Source organism: Euprymna scolopes, chromosome 19 (genome assembly GCF_053919585.1).
Source record: "Euprymna scolopes isolate OS-2025 chromosome 19, ASM5391958v1, whole genome shotgun sequence".
NCBI classification, from domain to species: Eukaryota; Metazoa; Mollusca; class Cephalopoda; order Sepiida; family Sepiolidae; genus Euprymna; species Euprymna scolopes.
The window spans coordinates 86,041,639-86,069,295 of record NC_136500.1 but is presented as its reverse complement, the minus strand read 5'-3'; the positions used below and the strand labels follow the sequence as shown (position 1 = coordinate 86,069,295).

At 32.5% G+C, this 27,657-nt stretch overlaps 1 protein-coding gene across 2 annotated transcripts in view; it reads right to left on the bottom strand.

Moving 5' to 3' along the window:
• Nucleotides 1-27,657, bottom strand: part of LOC145239815 (WD repeat and coiled-coil-containing protein-like) — a 197,126-nt gene that overhangs the window by 25,881 nt on the left and 143,588 nt on the right. For both annotated transcript variants that reach the window (XM_080103344.1, XM_080103345.1), the window contains exons 7-11: nucleotides 27,191-27,303; nucleotides 12,171-12,286; nucleotides 9,335-9,457; nucleotides 6,612-6,710; nucleotides 4,424-4,613 (exon numbers count right to left, since the gene is read on the bottom strand). In XM_080103344.1, coding sequence (XP_079959470.1) covers nucleotides 4,424-4,613; nucleotides 6,612-6,710; nucleotides 9,335-9,457; nucleotides 12,171-12,286; nucleotides 27,191-27,303 — 641 coding nt within the window. The remainder of the gene's footprint in view (nucleotides 1-4,423; nucleotides 4,614-6,611; nucleotides 6,711-9,334; nucleotides 9,458-12,170; nucleotides 12,287-27,190; nucleotides 27,304-27,657) is intronic.

Sequence of the window (27,657 nt, the reverse complement as noted above, 5' to 3'; positions counted from 1 at the left end):
GGAATCTGCATAAAAGGTTAGCGATTGGGTCAACTGAAACCTTATGAAACTAAATAAATCTCATTATTTATATATATATATATACTAACAAAAGTACCCGTCGTTGACTGGATTCAAAAACAGCTTACAGAAAATGGACTCTGATTTATGAAAGTATGATAGGTTATGAAAAGGAAGGGTTGTAAAGAGATAGCTTCGAATTTGGGGGTATCAAAACCAAAGCAAAATATGATGAAAGTAAAAAATAAAATAGATAAACCCCATAATTTATTATACCATACCTGTTCACACTGAAACACTTATCACAATATTCTGTGGATCTATATTAAAAAAACCGTGTTAAACTTTGTGACATATTTCCATTCTATGGAGGTCAGGCAAAAACTAACACCCCATAATTTTATTATACCATATTTCTTCAAACTGAAACATAATTATCAAAGTATACTTATGCAGATAGATATGAAAAGTCTTTATTAAAGTTTGTGCCTATTTCCATTCTATGGAGGCCAGGCGCAAACGCAGACCCCACAATTTTATTATACCATCCCTATTTAAGTTAAAACATACTTATCAAAGTATTCTTATGTACATCTATATAAAAAAAACAATTGTAAACGTTTTTTTTACTTTTAAATTTTTTATTTCCATACTTTGTGGACCAGGCACGAACGCAGACCGCACAATTTTAATGAACCACTGTTCTGCCAGATCAAACATACCCATTCCTGTGTCTCGATACATCTATCACTATATGTAATCAGTTTTTTAAAATAGTCAACCATATAGGAGCCTATTCGTGACCAGACACACACACACACATACATATAGCTTTTTATATATATATATATATATATATATATATATAAACAAAATACATATAATAGTGGACAATCTTACCTTTCAGATTGATTTTAAGCAAAACAATAAATTAAGAAAACAGGGTTTAAACATTTTTAACATTGATCCACATAAGCTGAACCAAACTAGTCGAGAGAAGCTGTGCAGGAATGAAAAATCTGATTATGATTTCCCATTAATCTGCAGGGGAGATCAATGAAACTTGGCCATTAAGCCATGCTGATCAATAGATCAGTTTAGAGGAGAATTGCTCAATGCAGGTAACATGGAGTAGGAGTGGGTTGGTTGGTTGGTTTTGTTTTACGGCATATCAACCCTTTTCGGGTTATTTAATGCCGAATCCAAAGATTTTGAAGAAAATTTTTTTTAATAGAATATATTTGTTGTTTTCACGTCGGTTTCTATTTAACCCATAGTTGGGACCCTAACAGGTACTACCACTCCGGGACAGAGTGGACCTGGGAGCAATGGTAATTAAAGGGTTGCTCCACACTCCCCAAAGCCCACAAGCTGGGGCCTCACCACTGGATATAGTTTAAGGTCATATCCAGGACCCCCATTGAGGGACTTTTACCCTCTGTAGGGGGACAGTCGGCGTATTCTAATGCTCCACCGACAGGGCCAGTAGGAGTGGGAGAACACATTCACGTATTATCCAAATTTGTCATCTCAACTTAAACATTCATTGATTAGCATAAATTGTTATTAGATGTGATCGAATGGTGGATTTTATTTTATTTACAGGTTTAGATTGTTATTTTCATCATGGTTGTTTATAGTCGGAAATGTTTCAGTTGTTGTACTTTGGGGGTGGGGATCACTCTACATAATTACTATAATGATGATAAATTTCAATTAAATGTAATTAAGAACAATTGGGGCGTATCATCATCATATTTGGTTTTACATCCATTTTTTTTTTTTTTTTTTTTTTTGGTGACATGCACTAAACAGCTTTAAGAAATTGACTTATAAAATAATCTCCCTCTGACCAGCTCTTCATTTATCTCCCATCTGCTCAATCTATTAAGCCAAGAACCCTTATCCATTCTATGACCACATTAAAAAAAAAAAAAGGATGAGAATTCTTGGGTTAGTTGTTATAGAACAGTCGAAGTAGCAGGTTCAGTCTACGGGGAAGGCTCAAGAAAACGGATAAATAAAGACCTGATCATAGATAGGTTACTTTGGAATTCAACTTCTTAAAGCCACCCAACATATGCTAGCATGTAAAATGGGCGTTAAATCGAATGTGATGATGACGATACCCCACAACTTTTAGATCAGCACACCAACCCAAAAAAATAAAGGAGCAATTATCAATCTAACATTCGTTCCACGACTTGATAAACAATCAAGAGAGAATTTTCTTATAAAATACAGGTTGCCTCACATAACAGGAAATATAACACCATGAATTTACACACATGGTAACATGTAGGGACCCAACACGTTGTAGACATGTCACAAGAAACAATGACAAGGAAAAACTCGACTCACTTTTTCTGTTAGATCATTTCCACCTCTCTAACCTGATCCATGATCTGCGCACACATACTTCTATATAAAGTAGTTGCATTTGTGCGTGTCTGTGTGTATACAACACTCCTACAGCCTCCACTGGACCTATCATGAGCAAACTTGGCATGATGATGGTCTCCTGCCAAGGGATGGAGCACACCATTTTTCAAGGTTATGGCCAAAGGTCAAAGTCATAACCTGTGCATGTATGTGTGTGTATATATATATATATATATATATATATATATATATAGAGAGAGAGAGAGATATGTGTGTGTATATAATTGATATATGTGTGTGTGTATATATATATATATATATATATATATATATATATTATATATACACACACACATACACACACACACACACACACACTCTTCCACATCCCACAATACTGGACCTATCATGATCAAACCTGACCTAGGAATGGTGTACACTGTTTTTCAGAGTCACGGTCAAAGGTTAAAGTCAGGAATTTGCTGTACGTTCGAGTACCTGCAAAGCAAGTACCCAAACAGCAAATTCTAGTGCAAAGCTCGTGTATCTTTGCAAGTCTTTTTATAATCTTTTTCCTTGCTATGACATCATCTCACACATGGCTCAGTCATTTACATACAGCTGCTATACATGTGTCCGTTACATATATACATATGTATTGTTGGAAATAGAATACTACTGATAACAGTTAAAAAAAAAAAAAAAAAAAAAAAAAAAAAAAATGAGAAGATGCTGAATGTGCTTTCGGTGATCAGCTGTATAATGATTTAAACAGTAAAACCAATTTCAAACAGGACAGTGTTCCAAGCTTCCATTAACAGAGTTTTTAAGGATTATTTTTTATTTTTAATTCTTACTGATAGTTCTTCAAAAACAACATTGGAACTACGTCAAACAATCAACTTTTCTTTCCGTTGGCAGAAGGAGAAGTAGAGAAAGGGAGAAAGTAACAGAAAAGTTTTTAAAATTTATTTTATTTATTTTATTTTTTTTTAAATTCTTTCATTTTGTCATCCATATCATAAAGTGGTTTTCTCATGCCTCCAAAGCCACCAGTCTAGGCCATTGTTAAGATGACTTTTTCCTTGTTAGCTGAACTATGTCATTTTGGTCCTCTGCCGTTCTAGGTCTACCCATTTGCCACACTTGCCTTCTCCCTTTAAAGTGTTAGTTTATTATTAATCGCCTGAAAACCCCTACTAAGGAATGTCAACGAAGCTGTCCAGAGAGCTCTTCCTCTAGGTCGCTGGCTCTTCAAATCCCATTTTCCGAGCCTTATGTCACATCATTCTGCCTCGGGAAGGAAATATTGTTATCCATACCTCTGAGCAATGTTGGGTAACCCTGCTAGTTTGTTTTAAATGTAATTTAGTTTTATTTAGGTAAAAAAATGAAAATTATGAAACATTTTCTTTTGAATGAAACTCATTTCAGACAAAACATTTCAAATGGGTTACTGTCTCTTAATACAACATTTAACATCACTTAATCAACGACCGTGTTAGTTGTTAAGGTGACCGTGTTAGTTGTTAAGGTGACCGTGTTAGTTGTTAAGGTGACCGTGTTAGTTGCTAAGGTGACCGTGTTAGTTGCTAAGGTGACCGTGTTAGTTGCTAAGGTGACCGTGTTAGTTGCTAAGGTGACCGTGTTAGTTGCTAAGGTGACCGTGTTAGTTGCTAAGGTGACCGTGTTAGTTGCTAAGGTGATCGTGTTAGTTGCTAAGGTGATCGTGTTAGTTGCTAAGGTGACTGTGTTAGTTGCTAAGGTGACTGTGTTAGTTGCTAAGGTGACCATGTTAGTTGCTAAGGTGACCATGTTAGTTGTTAAGGTGACCATGTTAGCTGCCAAAACAATAAAACCAGGTTAATTTTTCAAACTAAAAGAGCATCAAAAACAAGATTTAATGTTATGGTAATTGGTGTCCTTTTCCATCAATTAAAGATGGATTACACTGATCATTTCAAATCAATCTTCAGGTTAGAGCTCTGTCAGTTGGTAGATTTTTTTAAAAAAATTTTTTAACACCGTGCAAAAGACTTACCCTCTGTATGATCTAAAGAAAAACACTGCAGCCAAAGTTCGTATTTGCTTTCGAGAGATGCCGAAGGGAAAGCATTATTTTTGTCAATTTGTTTACCAAGCATGATCAACATGCTATGGTCATTGGCACGAGATAGAAGGCATTCGGGGATACTGCAAACACCTTTTGGACGGCTATGAGATTCCACTTCCTTTATAAAAAAAAAAAAAAAAAAAATATACAAAAAATTTTGAATGATAAAACATTCTGAAATTGAAAAAAGAAATTTCACTTAATACTTTTTATTATTGTGATTTAGGATATAATTTAGATTAAAAAGAAAATTTAATACAAATGATCTTAAGCTTCATAATTTTTTTAAGATTATTAGCAGTAGTTCGTTTGGTATCCAATGGAAGCGTGATAGCAGGTTAGAGACGTAGTTGTGCTGATGATCATATTTTTGACAACAGCCAAGCACAATGCCCCAATTAATGGACAACTCTGGTAAGATAGTGTCTTGACAAAATATTTGTACCTTTGGAAGGATTGATATTAGGAAAAGCATCCAGCTTTAAAATTATTGGTGCTTCTATATTGAACAAATGAAATTCAGAATATTGAATTTCAAGTTAAACGAATGGTATCTATGTAATTGTCATATCACAAATAGTAACATACGCAAAAATTACAGGAAACAGTAAGGTAAAAAATAATCCTCTAATATTTAAAAGGCAAAATGTGTGTGTGCGTGTATGTCTCAAAAAAACTTTCGACAGAAGCAATGGATCCTGACCAAATCGGTATTGTTTTAAAGCTCAGTCCTTCGGATGACAAATATCTAAAAGTTGATCAAAAAACATTCATTCCTTCACCCTCAACTAAGCAGCTTTGTACAAGGAGGAGTAGCTTTTTTTTTGCCGATATTTTAGCAAGTCAATTTAAATTTTCAATTGACTACTCTTTATTTCAACGTTCCGAACTTCCAGTTGGGCAATGAAGACATTGACTAAGACGTCACATTTTTTTTTTTAACCTATTTTTTTCTCCTTTGCATTACAGGTTTCAAGCCTGCCTGCCTACTACCACTTTTTTTTTTTAACACTTCTGCCTACTATTGTTTCCATCCCCACCCTGCTACTACCACATTTTTTAACACTCCCCCCAGAGTTCCTTACTACACCACCTATACACACCCGCTACTGTTGTTAAACTGGCTGAAACATTGTAAATATAACAATAAAGATGAAAATAATATAATTGATCTAAATGCATATTGTGTATGTGTAAGATGTTAGACCTAAGAACGGACATCTATACATGCTGATTGCCATTTTAGCGGCATTTTTTTTTATAAAATAGTCTATGAAAGAGCATAATTTTTAAAAAGTATTTGTGTGTCCAATCTCTTTAAATTTCTGTTAAGAACACTGACCAAGATTCCACAAATTTGGTTTAATTTGTACTGACTAATATTCTTTTTTAAAAAAATCTCCCAAGGTTATTCTCTTTGAAATCTGTATGGTCAATAGTTTTCTTTCTACAAAATCACTATTTGATTCTGATTCACCAGTTGTTGTTTTTTTTTGTTTTTGTTTTTATGGAATATTGGTTCATGAGACAAGATGAGTCAACTCCATCTCTAGTTCTATAGAAAATGTTTCATCTTTGATTTTAAGGAGTTTTAAATTCTCAAAATTAAAGCAAATTTCATTAATTTGAAAAAAAAAAAAAAAAAAAAATATCCATTTCTAAATCTATAATATCAGTCATGTAAACTTAATTTTAGTTTACATAATTGCAGTCAATGTTTTGTAAAGGGTGCTTTTATTTTCTAATTTCACCTTAGGACAGTTATTAGTCACTAATATAAAAAAATATGTATATCTAATATATAAAGTAAAGTGAGTCACTGAATATTATTTGTTAATAGTTTTTACACCATAGTGGCAATTTTAAATTACAAAAAAAATGTAATTATCAAAATTACATTGATGCAAAAATATACACTCACAAATAAAATAATCACATAATTTTAACAGATTTCAATTTTGGTTAGTGTAAAGTATTAAAGAGTTGACCAATAGGGTGACACTAGTTTTTAAAAGAAGAAACTGAAAATAGTTGGAATAAACTTTGCAAATAAAGGATGTAAAAAACACATTCAACCAACTTTTTTGAAAACATCTTTTACAAAAATATTACTCACCACATTAGCTAATTTTAAAAGTTCTTTGTCACTTGTAAGAGCGAAAAGTTGAAGTCGAGGATGAGTATTGCCTCCGATTACTAGAACATTTCTTGCTGCCTACAAAGCAGAAAATACACACACTAAATATTATTTATTTATGATTTATTGGAAATTATTTACAAAGAAATTGGTTTCACCAAGGTTTCATTGCTTAAAAATTTTTTTTTTATATAAAACTATATTTTATAAAAAAAACAAACAAAAAAAAAACAGTAAGTTATTACGAATTTAATAGTCTACATAAAATGCAAACAAAACAAAACCAATAAAAAATTATAGCTAATATATAAATAAAGGGAACTAACGCCATTAGTTTTGTTTTTTTAATATTTTTTTTTAAAGAAAGAGTACTATTTTTTAGTACATAATAGAGCTAGCAGGTTACAATAATCCATAGATAATCAAAAGCAATAAAATATATTCATTTTTTTTTAACTAATATTTTTCATGTTCGAACTTAGTTATCTCCCTTGGTTTATTTATATATTTCATTTTTTATATATTTTGTACTTATTTGATGTAGATGATTAAGCTTGCTTTAATTTACTTTTTTACTGTTTCGTTTTTTGGTTTTAAATAAATCTAAGTTGTTTGCCAGTTATTCAACTTTACTGAAACCCATTTCACAGTAAATAATCTCCAAACAAGCATTTTTCACACACATACATTTTTCCAAGAAAGCACACAAACATTAAGAATAAAAAAACAAAAAAAGACAATGAGAAATTTTCTAGTCACCCAGTTTTATTTTAAATGAAATACAAATTTTTAATAAGAATTTATAAAAATAACGATAGTTTCAGCAACTTTCTTTAGTAAAGTAAAAAAAAAAATTATTTTTATGAAAATGTCATACGAGAATGACAGCAGAAATCAATGAGAATGGGGTTGAATATATAAATATGCAAATATACAACAGCTTTTGTTTATTTGTTTGTTTTAATGACTGATGTGATAAAAACTACTACTGCCCCGAAAACAAGTTATTTATAACTTTATGATAATTATTTTTTGCCTCTTTCAGAAAGATAAAATGAACACCCCATATTTGATATGGTAAAAAAAAAAGAAAAAAAAAATTATATGCATTATATGAATGGAGCAAAAAGCTTAGTTATCTTCCATTTGATTCAGAAAATTATGGGTTAACAAAATAGTTTATGTTTCAAAAAAAAAAAAAAAAAAAAAAAAAAACGTATGAAAATGAGACCTAGACTATACCGACACACAAAAGCTTGGCCGGATGAAAGGGAGATAATTTCATATAATTTCTGTTATAATTACTACGGAAAATCTGCAAACCACATTTACAGTGTCAAATTTTATATTTTTATATTATTTTTATAACAAAATTAAAAATATATGTTATTTTTCTTTTAAAAACTTTGCTAAAAGTTTTACTATCAAATTTTAACACGAGAAAAAAAGAAAATTGAGGACAAAACACATAACTCAACAATAGTTGAATAAGAGTTGCCTCTCTTGACTATTTTATTTTCACATGTAATAGTATTAAAAGTAAGTTAAAATTACCCATTAGACATCATCCTCAAGTGTCTTCTGTCCCTCTGCACAGGACAAATGACATGAAGATACTTCACCCTACAAATAAACTCTGCTTAAATATATACAACATAGTATTTGAAGTTCAAATAAGATCCTTTCAACAAGGCTATATGCAGGCTCATAAGAGAAATGGTGCATTTTCTAGTGATGTTATCTCAACTAACAGCATTTAGCCGAGTACACCAGACTAGATGAATCCAGCAAAATTTAAAATAAAAAAGAAACAATAAATGAACTGTAACATTATTAAATGATCAATTCGAGAGAGGGAAGTTACTGTTTTACTAACTCAACATTTCAGAGTTAGAAGAGAATATTAATCTTGAATAGAAATTGAATGTTAGCTCCAAAAAGAGACCTCTTAATTTCAGAGAACTTACTGTAGTAAAATGGAAAGAATAGATCAACCATGTATTCATTCTCTTCATGATAATTTGCCAACACCAGTCTTTTGTTCAGGATGTATTCAGATGTGATTTTATTGTTTTAGCTTGTTGCTGGTTAAAGATGCAATTGCTACTATAGGTTGTTATTAATTATTTCTAGTTATATAATGTGTTCACTGAATACAAAATACCTGTCATGAGATATGATAGCAAAACACAGGCACTTAATAATACAGCAATAGAAAAGCTAAGAGTGGCATAATGCAAAATGGAACGTATTATGTTCAGTATCAGTCTGTGTGAAAGAAAATGAAACACCTGGATCAGATCACCACCACCATACAAATGGCTAAACAAAGATGAGCAGATCAGTTTTCAAGATTTTTAGGTAACAGATAAACACTAAGTGAATGAACTTTGATGTAATCAGAAAAGATCAAAAGAAAGATAAAAAATCCAGTAGGGAGATGATCTCGACAGCCAATTGGGTCCTACGTGGCCACACTTAGGGACAAAACAAAGGTGGATGGAAATCAGGGAAGGATTCCTCCTCCAAGAATAATCAAAAACTCTAATGATAATAAGTGGTGTAAATAAATTGTATGATTAGATTTCCGTTAACCATGTTCCAATTTTGTAAATATTCATAAAAGTAAAAATATAGACCAGATTTCAAATCCATCTTATGGCATTTCTAGGATTGAGAATGTTTAAATAGAATCAACCAACCTCGTAATGAAGTATATCAGGTGAAATAATTTCTTTGACGCAAATATTCGTCACATATTCAGGGTTTTTCATGTCGTCTTTCACGTGGACGATAACCAGCTGAGATAAATTGTTTTCTGAAAACTGGAACATAGAAAAATAAATGAAAGATAACAATGTAAAAAAAAAAAAAAAAAAAAAAAAAAAAAGAAAAAAAAAAAAAAGGCTTTTGGAACAGTCTTAAATTCAAAACAATGGATTTAATATTGAAGTAGTTCATCCCACTCCAAGTTCAACTCTTCCACACCTTGGTAGGGGGCAAGTCAGAGCTATCCAACTAATAGAGGCTCTGGTAAAAATTCAGGTTTTGTTTGGCTTTGTTTTATAGTATATCAACCATTTGTGGGTTATTTAATGCCAAATAAAGTTGTTAAATGAAATTTTGTAAGTAGGATAATTATTTTATATTATTTTTGAAAAAATATTTAAGATTAAATGTTGTTTTTGAAGAATCCAATTTCATTGATGAATCTAAGATTTTGGTCCGGTTTGTGTCGTTAAACAGATCCTTTAGATAAATGAGAAGATGGTCACACACTTTTTGAAGGCACTTATTCTTTTAAATAAAATTTAATTGAAAATTTTTTGAAAAACCTTTAAGTGTCGAATAAACTGATAAAATCATTTTTATTTATTATCGGAGGAATTACCTTCACCATAACAACACAATGAAGAAAAGAAAGGAAAAAAAACCCCTCTCAAACCAGATAATCTACCTACCCTGAGGAGGCTATTTTTAGTGAAATATCGGGGAAAAAAATAAATTAAAATGATTTTATCATTTTATTCAACACTTCAAGGTTTTTCAAAATTTTTTTTCGTTTAGATCCTTTAAATATTTCATTCAGCATTGTTGAGGATCATGGCAATCTATTATATATTTGACTATATAAAATTCTTGACATGATATACACATTGCAAACTCTTCACCTTCAAATTAAAGTTTCTAATATGTGTAAGCCATATACAGAGTCTGGCTACCTCTTCTCTTCTTGCCTTTCTGTAGACTAGTGACCACTCATCAATAGTTTTCCAGATCTTGTGTAATTTATTACTTTAGTATTCATCCCAAGAGGCTTGCTATTTTTTTATTATCCTGTTTATAGAGGATCAAATATCAGTGTATGTAATCTTAGTATTAGAAAATATCATGGTCAGTGATTCTTTTGCTAGTTTTTATTTCTATGAATACCAATATGACTGTATCTAAGATAATTTGACTGCTTTTTTTTTTTATAGATGAAGGTGATTTTGTTTAAGATTTTAGTGATTAATGGATTATCTATATATATTATTTAATTGGAATTCATTACTGAGATTAATATTTTTTATCATTTTATTTATAGCAGACTATTATCCTCACAATTTTTTTTTTTAAAGTTGTTTTACAATGTTTCAGCCAACTATTTGGAGTTCCTATCCCATCATGGTTACCACCCAACAAAGGCCAGAAGAATAGTTGGCTGAAATGTCGTTAAACAACAACTTAAAAAAAAAAAAAAAAAAAAAAAAAAAAAAAAAGATGAGGATTATAGTCCGCAATAAATAAATCAATGGATCATCCATACTTGGTTCTTTATTGGTGTGAACAAGAATTGGGAATTTGAAAAATGATGAATAGATTGGTCCTACTACCTTCTATTATATTTAGAGTCCAGTATATGGCTGCAACTTTTGCACTGAACATTGACACTGTCAAGTAGTTTATATTGCAGCTTAGACTCATTTAGAACTAGTGGGGGTACCTGGCGTTGCCTGGGTGTGTTGCGGTGGTGTAGTAATGATGGGAATAAAAAGCAGGCCGGTTTGGAGGAGAACAACAGGGTCGAGAGAGGTGTTTACAAAGTGGTAGTAGGCTGGAAGCCATAACACAAAGGAAGAAAAGGTGAGGTTAAAAAAAAAAAGTAGTAGTAGGCAGGCAGGTTCGATCCCGTCACACGAAGGAGGAAAAGGTAAAAAAATCCTAACATGTTAGACGATGTCACCATCGTACAAGCGGAAGTTGCATAGTCAATTAATTGCTTTAAGCATAGTCAATTGAACATATGATGATTTAAATGTTTGGTATTTATTTGCTTCCCCACAAAAGCAAAATAGACACAAGGTTGTTTTTAATGTAGGGGAAAACCAGCTCCCCCCCACCTAAAAAAAAACAAAAAAAAAAAGGGTTACTCTGGCAGTATCCAAATAAATAGTAATTATCTCAGTATGAAGGGTTTCCCCTACATTGTCCAAGGACCAATTAAGTGAAGCATCAATCCTGGCCTGAAGGACAAGAAATACTTTGCCGCTTTTTTGAACAGTTTCGCTTTATATGAAAAAGCTAAACAAACACCTGAGACGACGCCACGGTGGGATTTTTGTTTAACCCGATAAAAAAAAGAAAGGGTGGTCGTTTGTGAATGTGAGATATTACAATCTGGGAAGTATGCGAAAACTTGCGGAATCTAACCGACGTGAGAACCCCGATGCAAAAAGCCTTTGGCGGACATACACAAACGCTCGCATCCATTTTGCCTTTTATATATTAAATGTAGATGTACTTAGAGTTGGGATAATGATTTGCTTATATTTTTTTAATTCATTTGGAAATATAATTGGGTTGGCTTTGTTCTTTGAAGTTGTCAAATCAAAGACGTGAAATGATTGTTTTAATTTCCATGGTGGAGTTTTGGAAATTATTGATTGGTGTATAGAGCTATAGTTTAATTCCAGTTCATGAATAAATAAATGGCCCAAGTGTGTAGACTTTTCTCTCAAACATAATATTAATTAATTAAAAAGGTGTTAGGCTTACCTCTGGATTTCGTTTTAAATTCATTAATTTTTGTGTATTTGTCATTTCTGGAATATCAATAACTTGGTTTTCATTTCCATTGCTATCAGAAGAACCTAATTTTGAACTGGGAGAATCTGCAACAAATAAAAATGGAAATGTCAACATAAGATTTCATTCATTTTGGTTCTGGGACACATTTCTCAACCTACCAATAAGAAATCAGCATAGATGAGGTCATTTTTAACACATTCTTCTTGTGTATTACAAACCAAAATACATATACAAACAATGAATTTTAGTAAATTCGATGTTTTTGGGACTTTGATTAAACATCATAATTAGTATTAGAGCTGGTGTTCAAGAATTCTTTATGCCAAAATTGCAATTCATATCGATAGTTTTAGAATCTATTAGTACTAGTGGGACCCGTGAAAATTCTATGGTTCTATCCTACATATCTTGTATATTACAGCCACATCAAAAAATATTTATATTCTATGGATGTCTGGCATAAATTTTGACCCAATATTATTATAGTACTACCTTTGTTTACATTGAAATACTTATCTAAGTATTCTACTTGATGTAGTTTTAGAATATATTTGGTTTTCATGCCTTTTGACTCATGACAAGGTAATGAAGAACTCTGAAGCGGAAGTACAAACAAAAGATTTTATGTAACAGATTAAGAAAAAATGTAGAATTAAAAGATTAAAAGGAATTTTAGGTCGATTTTAGATTTAATCTAAGAGTTAAATGGGTATATAAACCAAATAATTCTTTAGTTTCTATTTTCTCTTCGAATGTTTTTATTACTTGTGTTGTCAAATTCAATTTTAGTATTCTTATAATCATTATTTTGTCAAGAAAAAATATTTTGAATTCAAGGTAATAAATGGTTTTGAAGATGTTGACCTGCTTAACTCCATATATTTCCAAAAACTTTTGTAGAAGCTGGTGACATTTCCATTTTATGAGTTTTTGGCATGAATAAGAATCCTATGAAATTGTAATGTCTTTGGACAAAACAAAAATTACTTTAATCCTAGCCAAAAGGCCCAAAAAAGAGCATTTTAAAGTTTAATGTTCTATAACAGTGACATCAAATTAAATTTTTTCAATTACTTTAACTCTTCTTTAAAAAAATGGATGGAGGATGATAATGTCAATATGAATATATTGCATTAACTTTATGATGCATCTTGTATCATAAGAGTTCTTTATGATATATTTTTGTATATTTCTTAGTATTTTGGAGGCTCTAAATGTTTATTTTTAATATTAAGTATAGTGTAATTTTGATCTTCTACGGTTCTTGAGTACAAATTTGATGCAGTTTTAATCAACAGTTTTGAAACCCAAGTGATTATTGAGTTTTGAAATCCAGAAATTTTTACCAATAGCTGTGCTAATCTCTTTAATATTGCTGACAGAGGATGCGGAATGAATCTGTTGGAACTTGTAAGTGGTGGTTGATAACAATTGGTGATGGCTTGATGAGTAAATTACAAGATGAATTAAGATTACAGAAATAATCTATTACTAAAAAGAAAAATCAATTATTAATGGATATGGTAGTAGTCAAATCAAAGCTTAGTCAAAGTTCTTAAATTTATACAAAAAAAAAAAAAAAAAAAAAAAAAGACAAAAGAGAAAATCAGTTTTTACAAGATTTTTTTCCTCTACCTTCAAAAAGCAATTTTTTTTTTCTTGGTCAAGTTGAGACGATTTTCTTATATGCCTACTTTCTACAAAGTTATATTTGGGTTTCTAGTTCTTATTAAATTTTATGGAAGTTTTTTAAAAACATGTCAGACAAACGTTTCTTTTCAGAGTTTCTTATTTTCTCTTTTGTGAGTTATATAAATTGTTCTCTTTCCTCCTCAATCATTTTTTTTACATTGTGAGAGTCGTATCAACATAGTCAGAACTATAAGTATGTCTCTTGTTATCCATTTCATATTTTGACATGCACGACAATTCTCTTATTAATTCTTAACCAGACTCTTAGCACCAAAATCAACAGAGTCTATACCATTTCTGAAATGGCCTTTTCCCTGATATATTGCTGGTTCTATACAGTTCTAGGTCAACCCACCCAGGCTTTGCCTTCTTTCTTTGAGAAGGGATTAGTTTATTGCTAATCACCAGAGACACCTCTACCAGGAAATGCTTATGGGGTATCTTTTGCAGTTCAAGGTGATTCTCCTCAAGGGTGCTGACTTTTAAATTCCACTCTACCACCTTTGTGTTATATTTCTCACAGTAAGAGAGAAGTAAACATCTTAACCAGATTCACCATGCTGGTTGACTTGTTTTCTGTGTCTAAAATTATGTATAAGTTTCAATGTTTTCTTCAATACAAAAGAAGGAGGGGAGAACAACTATTGTACTGCAGTAGTAGTGATAGCAGTATTGACATTTTTAACTGATATGATATAACCAGCAATCTAAAAGATGCTTTATGTCAAATTTGTTGTAGTTCTATCAAGCAGTTTTAGAGGCTAAAAGTGACCAACAAATAGGTACACAAAAATGCGTAATATAGATAAATATTTATTTAGCAATCGATATCTCATCTTCAAAGCACAAATATTTAATAATTTTCATGAAATGTGAATATATTCCTTGGATGATCACTCATTATAAACTTTTTTTCTTCCATAAAACTAAGTACCCTATTTACTCTGTTAACAGCCATTTCTTTGTGAAGAAGATAAAATAGCTATCCTTACCTGGCATCGCCTGATGGTTGAGCCAGTGCATCTGCTACTAGTCTCTCACTCTCAGACAGGGTTCAGAGGAGAATCGCTAACCTAACAGGTTCGTAGTGTCAATAAGGTTTCAACCTCTGTCCCATGAATGAAATGTTGTATCCCTCTGCCTGTTTTACAAGTATTTTAATGGTAGGTGCCTCGACAAACTACAAGCCCTTGTACCCCTTGACATAAATACCTCCGACGAACTCGACAAGCAGCTAAATCTCACCTTACATAAATCTCTAGATGCCAGAAAGCTTCTACTCTAATAGTTTCTTCCCTCAGACTATTAGACTTTGGAATTCCCTTCCAGGTCCCCCGTTTCCCTGGCTGTACTGACATGAAAAAATTCAATCTAAACAGACACTTTGCTGTTCAAGTCCCTACATAGTATCCCTGCAATTTTTGTCCCTAATAGTAGTCATCTAAATCAAAGTGGCACTGTGCCTTGTTTAGGGTTAAAATGCAATAATAATAATAAAAAAAAAAAAAAATTAAAAAATGCTTTGCTTTTCTTTTACTAAACCATAGAAAGAGAAAGAGGGGATTCCAAAATATGATTTTTGTTACAATCAAGGGAAATAACATTTTATAGATGAATACAGAGTTACGTCCCTTAGTTTTTTTTTTTTTTTTTTTTTTTTTTTTTAATTGAAAAGATGGAAGCTTTATTAAAATAAATTTGATCCCAAGTAAATTCTGGAAAAAGTTAAATTTTATTTTTAACAACATGCCATAATGATCTATAAGAAAAAATGACCAACCATAATCAAATACTGATTTTTTTGCTACCAATTATAAAGAAACAATAAAGAGACTTTTTTTTTTTTAACATAGGCATCACCACTTATCAAGGCCAAGAGGCCACTCAGTAGAAATTGGACAATATAGTAATTGTTAGTAATGGAAATTCGGTAAATTTGTTAACTTATATGGAACGGCTCATCAAAAACTTGTTTACAATTAGACTTGAAGACAACCATATTGTAGTCAGCTAGAAAACGAAAGATAATTCCATAGGCGTGCAGTTCTAAGAAAGAAACTTTGTTCATGGAATCTACATTTAGGTTTAGGCACAGATAAAGAGTAGAGTAAATTGTTGATAGTGTTTTCTGTTAGACGAGTGTTTCTTGTGAAAGTTTGGTGAGGGAGGACCATAGATTGGAGCTCAATCGAGCACTTGCCATGAAAATAACAAAGCAGAGACAAACTCGCAACATCTCTTCTGTGAGAAAGAAGTTGCAGGGAAGAGAAAAGGACATCCCCTACAAGGCTACAAAGTCTATTTTGAACTCTATCAAAGCAGGATAAGTCCTTTCTAGCAGCTCTTGGCCAGATATGGCAACAGTACTCAATTTTTGGACGTACCTGGCTCTTATATAGATACAGAATAGCATCAGCAGCGAGATATCTACTGGATCAATAGAAGGATCCCACCATTTTTCCAGCGGCCTTGGCAACGGATTTAATGTATGTGTTCCATTTAAGATCAGGAGTAAAAATCAAACCCAGAAGCTTGTCAAAACATGAGGCCTCCCCAAGACGAGAGCCATTCATTTCAATTGATGCCAGATGGGGAGACTGACTTCACTTTATGTATTAGATAATGCAAATTAATAGTACAAACGTACAAATTATTTACTTTGTTTTGATGCAAATCAACCCTGTATGATGTAGAAGAAGATAATGATGCTGATATAATTAAATAATAATCATCAACCTTTTAGATTTAATTTTTTTTCATACATATGATGTAGTTTGGATTACAAATGGACACAATCTCTCCATTTATAGTAAGATCATTATTATTTTATAGGAAGCTTTGTTATGGATTATTTGTAGTTATATGCTCTTATAGTTAAGTTTCTTTATTATTGCTGCTCTATAATTTTTATTTTATATCATGATCTATCGAATGCTCATATGACCTGTAATTTATGGTCTCCTTCTGCCAAACTTTCATAAAAAGCATTTCTCTAACTACAACAACTATCAACAATTTCCCTCACTCTCTACCTATGCCTAAATCTAAATGCAGCTTTCTTTTAAAAGCTTCTTTCCTAGAATTGTCCATCTGTGGAACCATTGCACTGGCCTGCTTTCCAACTGATTACAACAGTCGTTTTCAAGTCAATGTTCTTGTTGAGCTGTTCCCTTGAATAATCAAATTCTACCCAATTATCACCATTAACAATCACTATGGTGCTGTTTTAGTGACCAACATACACTCATTCTGTGCCAATCAAACAAAATTAAAGTCAACAAAACTCCAGATTGATGAAATTTAAAATATGATTAGTGAAAGATGAAGGCAACTTTGGGTAAAAGTTCAAGCTGTTGCTTCTGATAATACCATGAGTTGTCTCACTTTACATCCAGAATAAGTTCATAGCAGCTGTGTCAAGAGTATCGTGTGTGTGTGTGTGTATATATATATATATATATATATATATATATATATATAGATAGATAAGGAGTATCAGTATATATGGCAACAAACGCTGAGCCCTTACTCAGCTCTGTCTTGCCTGATTGCAAAAACAGATTCATCTAATAATGGATCTGTCTTTGCACTTCAGTCAGACGACTGAGGGCTGGATGAGACAAATCTATTTGGAGATATATCTGTAATGTGAAATCTGACCAAACCCATCAAGTTTGCTGAAAACAGAGCTTATCCTAAGGATGAATCAATTACATTAGTATGGTTATGTGGAATATTTATTTTCTTGGATTAAATTTATTTTCTTGGATTAAACATTACAGAAGCATAGAGGTTTGAAATCGTAGGAAGGTTGGTTAGCCAAGAAAAATCTTGAAACAGAAGAGTGGAACCAGAAGACAATTGACCTGCTTTTCCATGACAACTGAATCATGAGATTGCATAATATCAGAAACCCTTTAATGCTGTATTGCTTTTAGTCTGCCAATGAAACAAGACTGTATTACTTTTAGTCTGCCAATGAAACAAGGCTGTATTACTTTTAGTCTGCCAATGAAACAAGGCTGTATTACTTTTAGTCTGCCAATGAAATAAGGCTGTATTACTTTTAGTCTGCCAATGAAATAAGGCTGTATTACTTTTAGTCTGCCAATGAAATAAGGCTGTATTACTTTTAGTCTGCCAATGAAATAAGGCTGTATTACTTTTAGTCTGCCAATGAAATAAGGCTGTATTACTTTTAGTCTGCCAATGAAATAAGGCTGTATTACTTTTAGTCTGCCAATGAAATAAGGCTGTATTACTTTTAGTCTGCCAATGAAATAAGGCTGTATTACTTTTAGTCTGCCAATGAAATAAGGCTGTATTACTTTTAGTCTGCCAATGACCTAAGGCTGTATTACTTTTAGTCTGCCAATGAAATAAGGCTGTATTACTTTTAGTCTGCCAATGAAATAAGGCTGTATTACTTTTAGTCTGCCAATGAAATAAGGCTGTATTACTTTTAGTCTGCCAATGAAATAAGGCTGTATTACTTTTAGTCTGCCAATGAAATAAGGCTGTATTACTTTTAGTCTGCCAATGAAATAAGGCTGTATTACTTTTAGTCTGCCAATGAAATAAGGCTGTATTACTTTTAGTCTGCCAATGAAATAAGGCTGTATTACTTTTAGTCTGCCAATGAAATAAGGCTGTATTACTTTTAGTCTGCCAATGAAATAAGGCTGTATTACTTTTAGTCTGCCAATGAAATAAGGCTGTATTACTTTTAGTCTGCCAATGAAATAAGGCTGTATTACTTTTAGTCTGCCAATGAAATAAGGCTGTATTACTTTTAGTCTGCCAATGAAATAAGGCTGTATTACTTTTAGTCTGCCAATGAAATAAGGCTGTATTACTTTTAGTCTGCCAATGAAATAAGGCTGTATTACTTTTAGTCTGCCAATGAAATAATGCTGTATTACTTTTAGTCTGCCAATGAAATAATGCTGTATTACTTTTAGTCTGCCAATGAAATAATGCTGTATTGCTTTTAGTCTGCCAATGAAATAATGCTGTATTACTTTTAGTCTGCCAATGAAATAATGCTGTATTACTTTTAGTCTGCCAATGAAATAAGGCTGTATTACTTTTAGTCTGCCAATGAAATAAGGCTGTATTACTTTTAGTCTGCCAATGAAATAAGGCTGTATTACTTTTAGTCTGCCAATGAAATAAGGCTGTATTACTTTTAGTCTGCCAATGAAATAAGGCTGTATTACTTTTAGTCTGCCAATGAAATAAGGCTGTATTACTTTTAGTCTGCCAATGAAATAAGGCTGTATTACTTTTAGTCTGCCAATGAAATAAGGCTGTATTACTTTTAGTCTGCCAATGAAATAAGGCTGTATTACTTTTAGTCTGCCAATGAAATAAGGCTGTATTACTTTTAGTCTGCCAATGAAATAAGGCTGTATTACTTTTAGTCTGCCAATGAAATAAGGCTGTATTACTTTTAGTCTGCCAATGAAATAAGGCTGTATTACTTTTAGTCTGCCAATGACCTAAGGCTGTATTACTTTTAGTCTGCCAATGAAATAAGGCTGTATTACTTTTAGTCTGCCAATGAAATAAGGCTGTATTACTTTTAGTCTGCCAATGAAATAAGGCTGTATTACTTTTAGTCTGCCAATGAAATAAGGCTGTATTACTTTTAGTCTGCCAATGACCTAAGGCAGTATTACTTTTAGTCTGCCAATGAAATAAGGCTGTATTACTTTTAGTCTGCCAATGAAATAAGGCTGTATTACTTTTAGTCTGCCAATGAAATAAGGCTGTATTACTTTTAGTCTTCCAATGAAATAATCTGTATTACTTTTAGTCTGCCAATGAAATAAGGCTGTATTACTTTTAGTCTGCCAATGAAATAAGGCTGTATTACTTTTAGTCTGCCAATGAAATAAGGCTGTATTACTTTTAGTCTGCCAATGAAATAAGGCTGTATTACTTTTAGTCTGCCAATGAAATAAGGCTGTATTACTTTTAGTCTGCCAATGAAATAAGGCTGTATTACTTTTAGTCTGCCAATGAAATAAGGCTGTATTACTTTTAGTCTGCCAATGAAATAAGGCTGTATTACTTTTAGTCTGCCAATGAAATAAGGCTGTATTACTTTTAGTCTGCCAATGAAATAAGGCTGTATTACTTTTAGTCTGCCAATGAAATAAGGCTGTATTGCTTTTAGTCTGCCAATGAAATAATGCTGTATTGCTTTTAGTCTGCCAATGAAATAATGCTGTATTGCTTTTAGTCTGCCAATGAAATAATGCTGTATTGCTTTTAGTCTGCCAATGAAATAAGGCTGTATTACTTTTAGTCTGCCAATGAAATAAGGCTGTATTACTTTTAGTCTGCCAATGAAATAAGGCTGTATTACTTTTAGTCTGCCAATGAAATAAGGCTGTATTACTTTTAGTCTGCCAATGAAATAAGGCTGTATTACTTTTAGTCTGCCAATGAAATAAGGCTGTATTGCTTTTAGTCTGCCAATGAAATAATGCTGTATTGCTTTTAGTCTGCCAATGAAATAATGCTGTATTGCTTTTAGTCTGCCAATGAAATAATGCTGTATTGCTTTTAGTCTGCCAATGAAATAAGGCTGTATTACTTTTAGTCTGCCAATGAAATAAGGCTGTATTACTTTTAGTCTGCCAATGAAATAAGGCTGTATTACTTTTAGTCTGCCAATGAAATAAGGCTGTATTACTTTTAGTCTGCCAATGAAATAAGGCTGTATTACTTTTAGTCTGCCAATGAAATAAGGCTGTATTACTTTTAGTCTGCCAATGAAATAAGGCTGTATTACTTTTAGTCTGCCAATGAAATAAGGCTGTATTACTTTTAGTCTGCCAATGAAATAAGGCTGTATTACTTTTAGTCTGCCAATGAAATAAGGCTGTATTACTTTTAGTCTGCCAATGAAATAAGGCTGTATTACTTTTAGTCTGCCAATGAAATAAGGCTGTATTACTTTTAGTCTGCCAATGAAATAAGGCTGTATTACTTTTAGTCTGCCAATGAAATAAGGCTGTATTACTTTTAGTCTGCCAATGAAATAAGGCTGTATTACTTTTAGTCTGCCAATGAAATAAGGCTGTATTACTTTTAGTCTGCCAATGAAATAAGGCTGTATTACTTTTAGTCTGCCAATGAAATAAGGCTGTATTACTTTTAGTCTGCCAATGAAATAAGGCTGTATTACTTTTAGTCTGCCAATGAAATAAGGCTGTATTACTTTTAGTCTGCCAATGAAATAAGGCTGTATTACTTTTAGTCTGCCAATGAAATAAGGCTGTATTACTTTTAGTCTGCCAATGAAATAAGGCTGTATTACTTTTAGTCTGCCAATGAAATAAGGCTGTATTACTTTTAGTCTGCCAATGAAATAAGGCTGTATTACTTTTAGTCTGCCAATGAAATAAGGCTGTATTACTTTTAGTCTGCCAATGAAATAAGGCTGTATTACTTTTAGTCTGCCAATGAAATAAGGCTGTATTACTTTTAGTCTGCCAATGAAATAAGGCTGTATTACTTTTAGTCTGCCAATGAAATAAGGCTGTATTACTTTTAGTCTGCCAATGAAATAAGGCTGTATTACTTTTAGTCTGCCAATGAAATAAGGCTGTATTACTTTTAGTCTGCCAATGAAATAAGGCTGTATTACTTTTAGTCTGCCAATGAAATAAGGCTGTATTACTTTTAGTCTGCCAATGAAATAAGGCTGTATTACTTTTAGTCTGCCAATGAAATAAGGCTGTATTACTTTTAGTCTGCCAATGAAATAAGGCTGTATTACTTTTAGTCTGCCAATGAAATAAGGCTGTATTACTTTTAGTCTGCCAATGAAATAAGGCTGTATTACTTTTAGTCTGCCAATGAAATAAGGCTGTATTACTTTTAGTCTGCCAATGAAATAAGGCTGTATTACTTTTAGTCTGCCAATGAAATAAGGCTGTATTACTTTTAGTCTGCCAATGAAATAAGGCTGTATTACTTTTAGTCTGCCAATGAAATAAGGCTGTATTACTTTTAGTCTGCCAATGAAATAAGGCTGTATTACTTTTAGTCTGCCAATGAAATAAGGCTGTATTACTTTTAGTCTGCCAATGAAATAAGGCTGTATTACTTTTAGTCTGCCAATGAAATAAGGCTGTATTACTTTTAGTCTGCCAATGAAATAAGGCTGTATTACTTTTAGTCTGCCAATGAAATAAGGCTGTATTACTTTTAGTCTGCCAATGAAATAAGGCTGTATTACTTTTAGTCTGCCAATGAAATAAGGCTGTATTACTTTTAGTCTGCCAATGAAATAAGGCTGTATTACTTTTAGTCTGCCAATGAAATAAGGCTGTATTACTTTTAGTCTGCCAATGAAATAAGGCTGTATTACTTTTAGTCTGCCAATGAAATAAGGCTGTATTACTTTTAGTCTGCCAATGAAATAAGGCTGTATTACTTTTAGTCTGCCAATGAAATAAGGCTGTATTACTTTTAGTCTGCCAATGAAATAAGGCTGTATTACTTTTAGTCTTCCAATGAAATAATGCTGTATTACTTTTAGTCTTCCAATGAAATAATGCTGTATTGCTTTTAGTCTGCCAATGAAATAATGCTGTATTGCTTTTAGTCTGCCAATGAAATAAGGCTGTATTACTTTTAGTCTGCCAATGAAATAAGGCTGTATTACTTTTAGTCTTCCAATGAAATAATGCTGTATTACTTTTAGTCTGCCAATGAAATAAGGCTGTAATCCTTTTAGTCTGCCAATGAAATAAGGCTGTATTACTTTTAGTCTGCCAATGAAATAAGGCTGTATTACTTTTAGTCTGCCAATGAAATAAGGCTGTATTACTTTTAGTCTGCCAATGAAATAAGGCTGTATTACTTTTAGTCTGCCAATGAAATAAGGCTGTATTACTTTTAGTCTGCCAATGAAATAAGGCTGTATTACTTTTAGTCTGCCAATGAAATAAGGCTGTATTACTTTTAGTCTGCCAATGAAATAAGGCTGTATTACTTTTAGTCTGCCAATGAAATAAGGCTGTATTACTTTTAGTCTGCCAATGAAATAAGGCTGTATTACTTTTAGTCTGCCAATGAAATAAGGCTGTATTACTTTTAGTCTGCCAATGAAATAAGGCTGTATTACTTTTAGTCTGCCAATGAAATAAGGCTGTATTACTTTTAGTCTGCCAATGAAATAAGGCTGTATTACTTTTAGTCTGCCAATGAAATAAGGCTGTATTACTTTTAGTCTGCCAATGAAATAAGGCTGTATTACTTTTAGTCTGCCAATGAAATAAGGCTGTATTACTTTTAGTCTGCCAATGAAATAAGGCTGTATTACTTTTAGTCTGCCAATGAAATAAGGCTGTATTACTTTTAGTCTGCCAATGAAATAAGGCTGTATTACTTTTAGTCTGCCAATGAAATAAGGCTGTATTACTTTTAGTCTGCCAATGAAATAAGGCTGTATTACTTTTAGTCTGCCAATGAAATAAGGCTGTATTACTTTTAGTCTGCCAATGAAATAAGGCTGTATTACTTTTAGTCTGCCAATGAAATAAGGCTGTATTACTTTTAGTCTGCCAATGAAATAAGGCTGTATTACTTTTAGTCTGCCAATGAAATAAGGCTGTATTACTTTTAGTCTGCCAATGAAATAAGGCTGTATTACTTTTAGTCTGCCAATGAAATAAGGCTGTATTACTTTTAGTCTGCCAATGAAATAAGGCTGTATTACTTTTAGTCTGCCAATGAAATAAGGCTGTATTACTTTTAGTCTGCCAATGAAATAAGGCTGTATTACTTTTAGTCTGCCAATGAAATAAGGCTGTATTACTTTTAGTCTGCCAATGAAATAAGGCTGTATTACTTTTAGTCTGCCAATGAAATAAGGCTGTATTACTTTTAGTCTGCCAATGAAATAAGGCTGTATTACTTTTAGTCTGCCAATGAAATAAGGCTGTATTACTTTTAGTCTGCCAATGAAATAAGGCTGTATTACTTTTAGTCTGCCAATGAAATAAGGCTGTATTACTTTTAGTCTGCCAATGAAATAAGGCTGTATTACTTTTAGTCTGCCAATGAAATAAGGCTGTATTACTTTTAGTCTGCCAATGAAATAAGGCTGTATTACTTTTAGTCTGCCAATGAAATAAGGCTGTATTACTTTTAGTCTGCCAATGAAATAAGGCTGTATTACTTTTAGTCTGCCAATGAAATAAGGCTGTATTACTTTTAGTCTGCCAATGAAATAAGGCTGTATTACTTTTAGTCTGCCAATGAAATAAGGCTGTATTACTTTTAGTCTGCCAATGAAATAAGGCTGTATTACTTTTAGTCTGCCAATGAAATAAGGCTGTATTACTTTTAGTCTGCCAATGAAATAAGGCTGTATTACTTTTAGTCTGCCAATGAAATAAGGCTGTATTACTTTTAGTCTGCCAATGAAATAAGGCTGTATTACTTTTAGTCTGCCAATGAAATAAGGCTGTATTACTTTTAGTCTGCCAATGAAATAAGGCTGTATTACTTTTAGTCTGCCAATGAAATAAGGCTGTATTACTTTTAGTCTGCCAATGAAATAAGGCTGTATTACTTTTAGTCTGCCAATGAAATAAGGCTGTATTACTTTTAGTCTGCCAATGAAATAAGGCTGTATTACTTTTAGTCTGCCAATGAAATAAGGCTGTATTACTTTTAGTCTGCCAATGAAATAAGGCTGTATTACTTTTAGTCTGCCAATGAAATAAGGCTGTATTACTTTTAGTCTGCCAATGAAATAAGGCTGTATTACTTTTAGTCTGCCAATGAAATAAGGCTGTATTACTTTTAGTCTGCCAATGAAATAAGGCTGTATTACTTTTAGTCTGCCAATGAAATAAGGCTGTATTACTTTTAGTCTGCCAATGAAATAAGGCTGTATTACTTTTAGTCTGCCAATGAAATAAGGCTGTATTACTTTTAGTCTGCCAATGAAATAAGGCTGTATTACTTTTAGTCTGCCAATGAAATAAGGCTGTATTACTTTTAGTCTGCCAATGAAATAAGGCTGTATTACTTTTAGTCTGCCAATGAAATAAGGCTGTATTACTTTTAGTCTGCCAATGAAATAAGGCTGTATTACTTTTAGTCTGCCAATGAAATAAGGCTGTATTACTTTTAGTCTGCCAATGAAATAAGGCTGTATTACTTTTAGTCTGCCAATGAAATAAGGCTGTATTACTTTTAGTCTGCCAATGAAATAAGGCTGTATTACTTTTAGTCTGCCAATGAAATAAGGCTGTATTACTTTTAGTCTGCCAATGAAATAAGGCTGTATTACTTTTAGTCTGCCAATGAAATAAGGCTGTATTACTTTTAGTCTGCCAATGAAATAAGGCTGTATTACTTTTAGTCTGCCAATGAAATAAGGCTGTATTACTTTTAGTCTGCCAATGAAATAAGGCTGTATTACTTTTAGTCTGCCAATGAAATAAGGCTGTATTACTTTTAGTCTGCCAATGAAATAAGGCTGTATTACTTTTAGTCTTCCAATGAAATAATGCTGTATTACTTTTAGTCTTCCAATGAAATAATGCTGTATTGCTTTTAGTCTGCCAATGAAATAAGGCTGTATTACTTTTAGTCTGCCAATGAAATAAGGCTGTATTACTTTTAGTCTGCCAATGAAATAAGGCTGTATTACTTTTAGTCTGCCAATGAAATAAGGCTGTATTGCTTTTAGTCTGCCAATGAAATAAGGCTGTATTGCTTTTAGTCTGCCAATGAAATAAGGCTGTATTGCTTTTAGTCTGCCAATGAAATAAGGCTGTATTACTTTTAGTCTGCCAATGAAATAAGGCTGTATTACTTTTAGTCTGCCAATGAAATAAGGCTGTATTACTTTTAGTCTGCCAATGAAATAAGGCTGTATTACTTTTAGTTTGCCAATGAAATAAGGCTGTATTACTTTTAGTCTGCCAATGAAATAAGGCTGTATTACTTTTAGTCTGCCAATGAAATAAGGCTGTATTACTTTTAGTCTGCCAATGAAATAAGGCTGTATTACTTTTAGTCTGCCAATGAAATAAGGCTGTATTACTTTTAGTCTGCCAATGAAATAAGGCTGTATTACTTTTAGTCTGCCAATGAAATAAGGCTGTATTACTTTTAGTCTGCCAATGAAATAAGGCTGTATTACTTTTAGTCTGCCAATGAAATAAGGCTGTATTACTTTTAGTCTGCCAATGAAATAAGGCTGTATTACTTTTAGTCTGCCAATGAAATAAGGCTGTATTACTTTTAGTCTGCCAATGAAATAAGGCTGTATTACTTTTAGTCTGCCAATGAAATAAGGCTGTATTACTTTTAGTCTGCCAATGAAATAAGGCTGTATTACTTTTAGTCTGCCAATGAAATAATGCTGTATTACTTTTAGTCTGCCAATGAAATAAGGCTGTATTACTTTTAGTCTGCCAATGAAATAAGGCTGTATTACTTTTAGTCTGCCGATGAAATAAGGCTGTATTACTTTTAGTCTGCCAATGAAATAAGGCTGTATTACTTTTAGTCTGCCAATGAAATAAATAAAATTTTAATTGGCAGAAGCTCTTAAAGCACAATTTACAAAATTAAAAATTTTAAATGAACAGATAAACTGCTTTAAAAATTACTTGAAGGTGAAAAAATTTTATTAAACGACAAAAAAAAATTCGATTTTTTTTTTTCTTTTGTTCTTTTGACATCTTTGTGTTTTTTCTTTTTGTAATTGAAATAAATCTTATTAATTTCGGACTTCAGAAAATCCATCATCAGTGACATTTTCCAGGATATGTAATAAATCTTGATAATGCCTTTCTATCTGTTTCTTATGTTCTGAACTCGGATATCCAGGAACATAAACGTGGCTTATGAGCCAGAGACATAGTTTGGTGACTCATGTATGTACTAGAATAAATACCAACCCAAGGATTGGGAGGAGGGGGGGGGCTAATCTAACAAAGTTATGGATTAGTTAGATGATTGTTAGATATATATTCTTACATTTCTAGCAAAAGGGTTTAAAAAAAATGCAGGTTGATAATTTCGAAGCAATAAGTGAAGCAGAGGGTCCAGCCTCGTTAAACATTCGCAATACCTTTTATATTCGACAATCATCCTACATGCAAATTCAAACACGTCTTATACGATTTCTTAATCTTGTTCATTTAGTTTTAGTTTTTAAGTCATACACAAAAGTAAAGCAGCTTCGATCAAATTATTGTTTCTTGTTAGGGAGATTAAAACAATGAAATGCAACCAAGAAGAAAACCAACCTGAAAGTTCAAATAAACTATTAGGTAAACAAAAAGATGAGGCAGGTACTTCAGATGCTAATGCAAACAGGTTGGCTGTCATCGATGCAATGGCCGTAATATCACTGTTCATCCTGAAAGAAATAACTTTTAGTTAATATTAATTTATAACAAAGAAATTCAACATAAACACACATGCATATAAATATACATACAGACATAAAAACACATACACAAGATTTTCATTAAACGCCGCTGATGGTGCGCACTTAACTAAACGCCGCTGATGGCGCGCACTTAACTAAACGCCGCTGATGGCGCGCACTTAACTAAACGCCGCTGATGGCGCGCACTTAACTAAACGTCGCTGATGGCGCGCACTTAACTAAACGCCGCTGATGGCGCGCACTTAACTAAACGCCGCTGATGGCGCGCACTTAACTAAACGCCGCTGATGGCGCGCACTTAACTAAACGCCGCTGATGGCG